At 39.4% G+C, this 11,132-nt stretch overlaps 1 protein-coding gene across 3 annotated transcripts in view; it reads left to right on the top strand.

The window, feature by feature from the left end:
• The window catches only part of LOC112138333 (zinc finger protein 260), a 14,093-nt gene extending 5,054 nt beyond the window's left edge, over positions 1 to 9,039 (top strand). For 2 of the 3 annotated variants that reach the window (XM_036216161.1, XM_024260891.2), the window contains exons 2-4: positions 3,405 to 3,734; positions 3,831 to 4,217; positions 6,454 to 9,039. In XM_036216161.1, coding sequence (XP_036072054.1) covers positions 3,405 to 3,734; positions 3,831 to 4,217; positions 6,454 to 7,691 — 1,955 coding nt within the window. In that variant the 3' untranslated portion in view covers positions 7,692 to 9,039. Of the gene's footprint in view, positions 1 to 3,404; positions 3,735 to 3,830; positions 4,229 to 6,453 lie in introns of all 3 variants that reach the window. The other variant, XM_036216162.1, reaches the window with a different exon arrangement.
• The last annotated feature ends 2,093 nt before the right edge of the window (positions 9,040 to 11,132 follow it).

The following is an 11,132-nucleotide window of genomic DNA, read 5'->3' as shown; positions in this document are numbered from 1 at the left end:
GATCATCAAAAACTCTCTTGGTCCTTTATGAAGTAAAAATGCTTTTCAGAAAAGAAAATGAAAGCACAGACAAACATTTTTTTGATTGATAAAATGTAATGTTGTTTTTTATTATTTTTTTTTCTTTTCATGATCTTTAACGTTTTAGTGTTGAGTGATTTGTTAATGAGATTTGCCCTTCAGGGCCACCGTACCCACTAGTATGCCTCTCCTTGGGATTTGATGTTGCTTTTTCTTGTGCTACATAAATACAGAACATTTTAAATTCAATATTTAAAGAAAATGGTTTGGAATTTGAATCTTTTTTTTTTTAAAACCTAAAAATGTGGGGCAGGCAAATATTAATAACTCCAACCCTTTCAAAATTTATTTTGAAAAGGTTTTCATAATAGTACCTCCTTTTATTAGAGTAAAAAATGTGAATAAATTGCAAATGTTTTGGTCACCAGTAGAAAATAAAGTTTTATTGAACAAGATACGCTTAAAACGGAGCAAAAAACAGTAATTATTTTTTTCTTTGAAAATTGACTTTTAAAAAAAGAGTTGAGAATAGATTTTATTAAACTTTGAACTGAAAAAACAGGAAAATCATAACTTTTAAGTTTGTCAGTCAAAAGCCCAATCCGAATTCTTCCCTTCTCCCTTTTTAGTTTAAGTGTAAGTGTGTCCAGGAAATGTATTTTTTAAATCTGACCTTGGAGGGATATAAAGTCCTCCATCACGAGGGTAAACCGCGTTTAGCGAAAAGCCCTTTTCTTCACGTGGGTCCGCTCTGAACCACAGAAGTGAAGAACATGAGGGTTTCAGCGGTGGCAAAAAAAAGAACATACATCTGTACTCTGCTATGAAGGGGCAGGATATAGGTGTAGAATAAAAACACCCCGCTATACAAGAAGAAGCACAAATCGAGAACGGTACATTTGATATGAGCTGTAGGACGGGGTATGAGGGAGGGGGAAACCACTGGTGCACCGTTCAGGAGGCTGCAGCCATTGGGGCACTGCCCACTCCAGACTACACTAGAGAGGATGAGGAGGTATGCTGAAGTCAAGATGAGCCTGAGCAGGTGAGATGCAGCAGATGTCGACCTTCACATCCAACCCACAGTTCATTCACTGAGGAATTGTTTTGGGAGAGCCAAGGCCAAAGCGCTGAGCTGAGGGGAGCCAGATTAGATAAAATACTTTTGTGCACCAGCAAATCAACAATTGTGTCTGCTGGTTGTGTCCATGGTTGGTCTCACAGAGTCTTGAGGCGATTTTTTTCATGGACTAAGTTGTGTGAAATTTAGACCAGTCTCCCTTCGATCTGAGCAGGAAGTCTCTCCGGGTTGGTATCCATTTTCCGCGCAAGTTCAAGGCTCGCCAGCACTCTGCCTGTCTGTGCAAGTGAGGCACAGTGCCTTTGATCTGTTTGTGTGAGTCCATCACTGTGAGTCTTTGCAGCTCCAGGGTTTTTCCTGGCTTAAAATAAGGTGGTGGTGTCACGTCACAACTTCAGATTTGTATACCTTAACTTTGCCCCCCCCCCCCCACCCCTTAAACTTTCATTATTTTTTTTTATTCATTGTAGTATTGTGAGGAACATTTAAATATTTCTAATAATTATTGTACATATGCATAATATACACAATAATTAAACCATATGTTTCCAATCGGCTATATAACACTTTTAATTTATTTTAATCTGACAGCAGCTCATTCAAGTTCTTTTCAAAATAAAATTCAGTCTTAAGAACATCCTCCTAAAGCAGTAAATATGTTTCAGTTATTTTTATGTTATTTTCTCATTTAAGGATTTTTCTTCAGAGCAGAAACTGTAGGTACAGCTGTGCAGCAGAAGGTGATAAACTTTAAACTTAATCCTAAAATAAACAGTTCTGATCATCATTTCACTCAGTCATCTGACGTGTACATTTTTGTGGATTGATCGAACACATAAAGTCTCTTACTTTAGTGTCATAGCAGAATCGACTAGGTTAATATTTCAGACAAATTGCGCATTTTATGACGGTCATTTTTAACAACCAATTGTCACAAAAATATTCAGTCTATTTGCCCCAGACTCAACAATATAGGCTGTTCACTCAAAATGCAATCTTTAAACTTGATAGGTATCTTCAGAATCCTTTTATCATGTCAGTTGTACAGTGGTGGAAATAATAATATAATACATTTAATTTAAAAGCGCCTTTCAGGCTCTCAAGGTCACTTTACAAAAAAACGTAAGAACACACAAGTAAAACAATAAGTTAAAACCAAAGTGTTAAAGTGTTAAACAGAAAACAGAAGATGCTATAAATAAGCTTGTCTGAACAGGAAAGTTTTGAGTTGTGATTTGAAGGTCGTTAGAGAGTCCAGGTTTCTGAGATCAGGGGGAAGAGAGTTCCAGAGTCTGGGGGCAGAGCAGCTGAAGGCTCTGCCACCCATGGTGCAGAGGCGAGGCAGGGGAACAGACAGGTGAAGGGACGATAAGGACCGCAGGGAGCGGGACGGTGTGGGGATGTTGATTAGTCCAGACAGGTATGGAGGGGAGACGTTGTGGATGGCCTTGAAGGTGTGCAGAAGGATTTTGAAGTTGATGCGTGACTGGACTGGGAGCCAGTGCAGGTGCTGTAGAACAGGGGTGATGTGGTGGTGGAGTGGGGTTCCAGAGATGGTCCGAGCTGCAGCGTTTTGAACCAGTTGAAGTCGATGGATGGATTTCTTTGTACACTGCAAAACAGGCTCCTAATAAGTCATAAATGTTTACCCCATTGGCAAATTTATTAAAATAGGCACGAAGAAAATCTGCCATTTGGGTAAGAATAATGGTCAAACCAAGAAAAATATTTTAAGAAAAAAATATTACTAAGACATGTTTTTCTGAAACATGAAAGTTTTTTGCCATTGAAAAACTTTTTTGGTATATAATTTTTCTTGCAAGATGTAAAATAAGTATTTTTTTTCTTGGAACAAGGATTCTTATTTTGCAGTGTGTCTATACGTTGGGCTCGACCAGATGTTGCTCTTTTTGCATTTTTTTCTTTAAATATTTCCTCCCTGAGACCAGAACCCAACTATGGATCAGACCCGCTTGTGTCTGTTTAAAAATATAAAAATAATCACACTTTGGTTCCTAACGGACTAAACTAGTCTGCACCCTGTCCCAGGAAGTAGCAGATTGAAGAGACAAAGTTTGCTTTTTTCTGCCCTCAGAAGATGTTAGAGACCCTGGACAGATTTAAACACAATCTGACTTGGTGGTGGATTGCAGCAAATCTTCCTAAAACCTCTAAAACATCTTTTTGTTTGAACAAAAACAGTCCATCTAATAATCAAATCTTTACTTCAAACCTTTACTGCGTCTTAAACTTTATGATATCTGATAATTTTATAAAATTCATGGTTTGTTTGTTTCTTCAGAAATTCAGCAACAAGTCCTCCACAAAGTGGAAGTCTCTGCTGTCCAGCTGCTATGGAACCAGGAACCAAGCCAACCAAGCCCTAGTCTGGAAGAAGCAGAACCTCCAGAGATTAAAGAGGAGCAGCTGGAGCTCAGTGTGAATCCGGAGGCAGATGAGTTGGAAGCGAGACAGGAGAATGGCATTTTCCTGGTGTTTCAGTTTAAACCCTGTTCAGAAGAACAATTGGAAGTTAATGAAAATAGATTAATCCAGAATGAGGATGAGATGAATCATCAGCATCCCCTGCAGGGTATCACCCAGGAAATACAAATACAGCTGCACAGAACCGGTAGGTACCATTGTGCTCAAGGGAGAACAGAAAATGTATGAATGTTTTTTTTATTTACTTTAATAATGACTTCCTGTGCTTTGTTTAACCCTTCAGACCTTCAGCAACATTTGTGTAAAGATGACTTGTCTACTTATGGTCAGTTTTTAAACTCAGAGGTAAACTATGACAGAAACCAGGAAGAACCAGAACCCCAACAGATTAAAGATGAAGAATCTGAACCCTCACAGATTAAAGATGAAGAACCAGAACCCTCACAGATTAAAGATGAAGAATCCGAACCCTCACAGATTAAAGAGGAGGAGCCAGAACCTCCACAGATTAAAGAGGAGGAACCAGAACTCCCACAGATTCAAGGCAAACATGTGGAATCTTCACACATTGCAAAAGAGCCGAATGTGGACAAACGCAAAGGAGAAATTATTTCTGAACCCCATCTGCTGGATCTCACGTTACAGCCAGTAATAAAGCTACACAGAATAGGTATGTAAGAGGTACGATGTTGAGAGTTATTGTGTTGATGAAAGTTTGACTGACTTTCGCGTTGCATTCTCTGCAAAAGCTGCTTATTGCTGATAAGGGAAGCTCACATGCAAAACAGCTATAGCATTTGGCCCCCTGTGAGCGTTTTGTATTCGTAGTGTAGTCATATCCCCTAAAGCCTTAGTCACTGTAGGTTTTTGGTTGTCTGGGCCTATGGAGGGTTGTAGACAGGAAAGGCTACATTTCAAAAGGATCACAAGTGTGTTCCCTTGAGTCTAGCATGACCACCTTAAGGGACGTCATGAAAATAGAACCTAACATAGTTGTACGTCCTAACTGTATTGTAAAGTTTTTGTCAGAAAAATACAAGTTGTATGCACTGATGACGTACGGGTGATGCAGTCATATGGTGCTCTCACGCCACACTTCATTCATTAGTAAGGTGCGAGTACTGGCTCTTTACTAACTGAACGCTGCATGTGTGCAAGTGATGCATAAGTGCTAGTAGGACTAGACAAACTATGGTCTGTTCCAAATTAGGAACCCTAAAGGGGCCGACCAGCTCTCTTCCCATGATTATGGCCCAAATCCTGACTCCACCACCACCTTTCTGACGTCGTAGCCTTGTTGGGACATGGTGGCCAGTGAAGATATAAAATCCTTGAAAGAAAAAGTTCAACACGCTGTGTTGTGGGGTTCAGATGACCCCACTTTTATGTAAACATGCCCAGAATAGCACAGGGGTTACAAATGTTGGTCTGCTTATTAGTATGAAACGTCCTTCTTTAGTAGTTTTACTTTTAATTAAACTCACCTCACAAACTAATTATCACAGGTTTATGAGATTTATGCCAGCAATCCAAAGAGACACAATATCATCCATAAGTGTTATTGGGGAAAAAATATATCTTTACATCTTTTGACACTGCATTTACCTAATAATTTGGATTGCACTGTATCCTCTGATTGCCTAATTTTGTCATTTCTCAGTCAGGCATTTACAGGGTGCGGGTATCGAAAAAATCTAACAATCCTTACGTCTTACCCACCTCACTTTAACTTACCTTGAAGTATTGCATAAATATTTGCTACTGTCACCCACAGCATGGCCGAATAATAAAGTGCACATGAACTTTTTTATTATTCGAGCTCACTGGGTGGTCTATGACTTTAATGTTTCCTAAACAGGGCAAACAGAAAGCCCATACAGACTAACTCAATTATTTGTGTCCATAGGTGCACACGTAAGGTCAATTGTGACTAAGACATTATAGGACTGTGTTGATTGCCTGATGCTTAAATGTGTTTTTGTATTTCAAACCGCTTTAGCATATGTTGTGTTTCAGGTTTGCTACTGTTTGGTCAACCTATAACATCTAGCCATTATTTTAAAATTTCTTAATATAATGAAGTAATTACTACAACTTATTTAGGTAAATTAGCGCCCATATTAGCACATTATAAGGCTACTTTTTGGTTGTTTAGCTTGTCAAGCATTCATCCTTTATGTTACTTTCAAATATTCTTTAGCTAATTTCATTGTTCCTGCAGTTTGATTTTCCAAGTTATTGTTCAACATTTCAGCAATCAGCTAGAACAATTTTCAGCAGTAGATCACAATGAAATACAGGAAATCCGGTTGATCTCATCCTCGTTCCTACTGAGCAGTCTGCTACGGTCCAGTCTGGTATTTTGAGCGTTTCCATTGTAAAATTTACCTAATGAAGAGTACCGAACCGTACCCCTTGTCGGCCCCCATCGGTTGTAGGTCCATTGAAAAGTGGAACTAAACATTTTGGGCGGAGCCACCTGATGATTGGCAGAAAGTGATGACATTAAAAAGGGCCCATTTAGTGCTCATTTAGGCTAACGCTTCCAATGATTATAAGCATTTGCGTTTTTGTGGTTTCCCTAGTACTCTTTTGGTTCCAAGTTTGTATTGAAAATGCCTGCGACAAAAGCAAGGCCTGGTCTGAGGTGGAACTGTAGCGTTCCTTCCCGTCTATGGCGACAGTGTGATACAAGGTGAGCTAGCGGCACGCTAGCAGTCTACACCACGCGTGCGCCATGAAAACAAACTGCTCAATGGAAGCGGGGTTTAACTGAGTGGAAACTCTCAACAGAGTTAACTGGACTGAACTGTACCCCACCTCAACGGACTATTCAGTGGCTCTTGTTTTAATAGTTAATTTTGATAAGATCCCTACTTCTCTAATTTTTCTTTTTGCCTCAGCAGATGTGTGTCTACTTCCAATGAACAAGAACAACTGCTGTAAAGCTCTGAATCAAGATCAAGAAAGGAGGTTTAAAAATTTGAGATCATCGCCAACCCTAAAGCTAAAGCTAAGGAAGCGACAAAACGAGAAAAGCTATCACAATATGGATGTTGACAGCCCTTCACCTGCAAAGACTCACAGTAAAAGTGGAATCGGTGAGAAGTTTTCCTTGAGGGGACACGACAGAAGCCAGATATCCCGATCATCCTCTCGGAGAAGCAGGCGAACTATTGACAAGATTTTCAAAAAAATCTCTAAAAACAAGTATTTATGTACGTTGTGTGAGAAGCACTTCAGTCGACAGAGTTTGACAGCTCACCAAAGAATTCACAGCGGCGAGAAGCCATTCGCTTGTAATATATGCGGAAAACGGTTTACACAACGTGGTAATATGTTGTTCCATACCTCAGTTCATGCAGCCGAGAAGCCCTACTGCTGTGACACATGTGGAAAAAAATATTGCCGAAAGGAAAATTTGTTGCGTCACAAAAGGATTCACACAGGGGAGAGGCCTTTCATCTGTAAAACATGTGGAAAAAGTTTTGCCCGAAATGAGTGTTTATCAGCTCACATGAAACGTCACTCTGGTGATAAGCCATTTGCTTGTAAAACTTGTGGAAGAAGATTTGGAATTTGGGGTGCCATGACTACACACATGAAAACTCACACAGGTCACAAGCCGTTCCCATGCAAAATTTGTGGAAAGAAATTCACTCGCAAATGTTCATTATTGCTGCACACAAAAATACACACAGGTGAGAAGCTCTTTGCTTGTAAAACATGCGGAAAAAGGTTCAGACAAAAAAGTCACATGCTGGGTCACATGACGACTCACTCAGCACAGAAGCCATTTTCCTGTCAAACATGTGGGAGGTCGTTTAGTCATCGCACTCTTCTTTCGCGCCACTTTATTACTCACACAGGTGAGAAGCGATATAGCTGTAAATTGTGTGGTAAAAAATATAAACAAAGTGGGAATCTGGGATTCCATATGAACACGCACAGAGGCGAAAAGCCCTACCCCTGCGTGACATGTGGAAAAAAATTTACCCGACAACTTAACTTAGACGAACACATCAAAATTCACACAGGTGAAAAGCCGTTTTCTTGTGAAACATGTGGAAGGAGGTTCAGTCGTAAAAGATATTTGACTATTCACCTAAGAACTCATACAGATCAACGGTCCTTTGTAAAATGATCAAGATCCTTTGTAAAATGTGTGGACAAGGGTTCAGACAACTTTGTGTTTTAACCTGCTACATAAGGAGTCACACAGGTGAGAAGCCACATTTATGTAAAATATGTGGCAAACGTTTTAACCGGGTTGGAAATTTGACTCAACACCTGAGAATTCACTCAGGTGAAAAGCTCTTCTCTTGTGAAACTTGCGGGAAAAGGTTCACTCAGCGCGGTAACATCAAGTATCACCTGAAAACACACCTTTGAGAAGATGGTATTCTGAGGCTGCCTCTGCTTCCATTGGGAAAGACTTTTCATTCTCAAGCTCACTTCTTTGTATGGCAAGAAATGTTTTCATAGTGTACAACAGGGGTGAAAGGAGTTATTTTTGTTATGCTAGTACTATTGCCCCCTTTTTGATGTTTATTGAGTATGGCACTGTGACAGACCAGTCTAAGGTGTACCTTGCCTTCGCCCATGAGTGGCCGGGTAAGGCTCTGGCTGCCCCGTGACCCCAAAAAGAATAAAGTGGTTTAGAAAATGGATGAAGTGTTAGTGCGGTTAGAGTCATGTCTTTTTGATTGGTCGGGGTTTGGATCCATGGATAAATCCAACAATCCAATAAATCCAACATCCAGTAAGTCCACAACTTAAATCCTTTAACTTTATTTGCCCAAATGGCCATTTTGGTACATTAATGGGGTGAAATACATTATGGTCAACATGTTGTATTTTTGCTATGATTATCTATCCAGTGAACAGTTCATATGCCTGTATGATGCTACGTTCATGCTGGGCATGAGTCTCTCATTCAAGAATGTGTTAAACACCTTTAGCATGTGGTGTTCACAATGGACCGTCGCTACCTGATACTAGTGCATGTAACTCCATTACTCTCTCGATGTACGTTCAATGGTTCCATATTTTGTACATAGACCCCATATAATCACTTAAAAACTTGTGTAGTGACGCGTGAACAAGAGTTTTAAACGCAGAAGCCCAAAACATTTATATATGCGTGTTCAAGTAGACTTGAAATTTGGAAGGGGATGTTGCAATTCGCGTTGCCGAGACTGTGTGAACGCAGCATAAGAATCTTAGGTTAATGCACAGCTTGTTGTTTTGTTAGTCTTTATTCAATAACTGTTACATTGTTGCTTAGAAATAATTCTTATTTAGGCGTATATTTTACTTTTGTCCCTTTTTGTTATTAATGTGTGTAGTGCTTGAACTCCAGGCTTAGCTTGCAATCAAAAACTTGGGAGCAGCACTCTAAGTTTTGATAACTATGTATTGTGAACAAAGTTCATTAAACCGTTTCTTTGTGAACTCTTTATATTCTCATAATAAATATTGTAGCAGAAGGCCGTGTTTTGTGTATGTTAATGTTTCTGTGTGTGAGTGGAAATATCTCAAAGCAGTAGTATAGTGAAGATTTATTGAACTACAAAATCATACAATGGTGCTCCATTCAGGTTCGGACATTTTTTACTTGCTGACAGCTCATATCTAGTCATGGGGCAATTGTGACAACTGTAATGCTTTACTAGCAGCTGGAATGTGGCGTAGACGGTACATACAAAAGCCTTATTCTTATGTCCAACATGTGCACAGCTTACAAGAACCTCACACATACTTCACAATACTCTTACCACCTGCACAAAACATACACATTTCATTTTCAACAAACCTCATTGGAAATGCAAGACTGCCGGACAACTAAACAACTCTCGGCACCCATATGAACATTGACCTGTATGGTTGCATTTGATCATAGCTTTAGGTTAATAACTTCTGGTCACATGTGTCTCTGATATTGTTCAGGGGCCAGGCCAAATGTGGAGGAGGCCCGGATTCGGCCCACGGACCGTAGTTTGGTGACCCTTGATTTACAGGATCATATTTTAAAGCATTTAAAAACTCAAACTGAACATTTTTTAATGTATATGTATCAGGGGATATAAGATACATTTGTAGTATGATATAAATAGTTTTTGCTATATTTGCTGTCCACATGAAAACAAAACAACTTGGTGTCTATCTAAAGAGATCTAAAGAGACTTTTTAAATGCTGATTATAATGCAACTTCTGTTTAAACAGGAAGAAGATTCAATCTTGAAGACAAACAAATTTATTTCCTTTTTCCTAAATTGAGAAAAAACAAACAAAGATCTGATTAGCAGAGAGAATAAACTGAGGAGCCTGAAGGTCAGAATCATGTTTGTACCAGAAAAGCCAGACATAGCTGTAACCAATCTGATAGTTACATTTCATTGTAAGAGATTTTCCTTCAGTTCCTGTAAGTTGATCCTGATCAGGAGAGATTGTGTCTCCAGCTGTGAGTCCTGGAAAAAGTGGAGAAAATGAAGCCATTAGATGAATGAGATGATGAGTTCATGCAGCAGCTTCAAGCAAACTTGAATCTCTGTTCTTAAACTCACCTAGAATGTGAGATAGAAGCAAAAAGAGGTAAAGCAACATGTCTTTGGAGTTCTTGAAGACACACAGACAGCAGATGAACTCTGTTCTTCCACTGCAGCACAATGAGGAAGAAATAATGTCACTGGATGATCTGAAGTTCAGTGGGTAAAGCCGATGAGCTCTTTTTTTTTCAGTTCAACCAATCAAGAGATTTTAGTACTGCCATTGCAGCTTTTTCTCTATTCAGTCCAATGACTCAACAATCAGTGCTTTCTCTGTGTGTTACGCCCTCTAGTGGAGGCTTTGTAGTATTGTGTTGCAGGTTTTAGTACAGAGTTTTGTTGTTTCCTGTCACTGTGGGCTCCACAGCACAGTAGTACACAGCTGAGTCTGTCACTGCAGCAGAGGAGATCTGTAGATGAAACTCATTTTTTGTTTTATTGTGTTCTACTGAGAACTTCTCGGTTTTCTTTGAATATTCTCCAATCAGGAACTGTGGAGATGAAGTGGACTTCTGTTGGTACCAGTAGAAAACCCGGATTGAACCAGAATATTTGCAGGAGAGAGAGACAGTTTCTCCTTCTAAATCCATCACTTCATCTTTCAGTGGTTTCAGTAAATCCTCAGAGGATCCTGGAAACAACAAAGATAGATTTCATCAGGACATTTGGATTCTAATCTTGAATCTGACTTTGATCATCTCAAAGTAAATCAGTTCAAACATCTCCAGATGTTCCTCCTGTCCATCATCTCCTTTTCTGTCTGCATCTTTTGATGACTTACCAGTTTGAAAGGAGACCATCATCATCCAGATGAGAAGCAGCAACATTCTTTTCTCTGGTACTGAATGAAGAACAGAGAGAACACAGCAGCTCTTCAGCTCCAACATGAAGCTTCATGTTCTGCTGTGAAGCTCCTCCTCCTGCTGTGGTTTGTTCTTCAGTATGTCTTGTCTTTAAGAGGTGTATACTAATGATAGAATAAATATTTTTCTACTGATCTATGCTATAAATGTCATTTCTGTTTATTCAAAAAGTT

This window comes from Oryzias melastigma, linkage group LG17, assembly GCF_002922805.2.
Source record: "Oryzias melastigma strain HK-1 linkage group LG17, ASM292280v2, whole genome shotgun sequence".
NCBI classification, from domain to species: Eukaryota; Metazoa; Chordata; class Actinopteri; order Beloniformes; family Adrianichthyidae; genus Oryzias; species Oryzias melastigma.
This window is presented reverse-complemented; position numbering and strand designations above follow the sequence as displayed.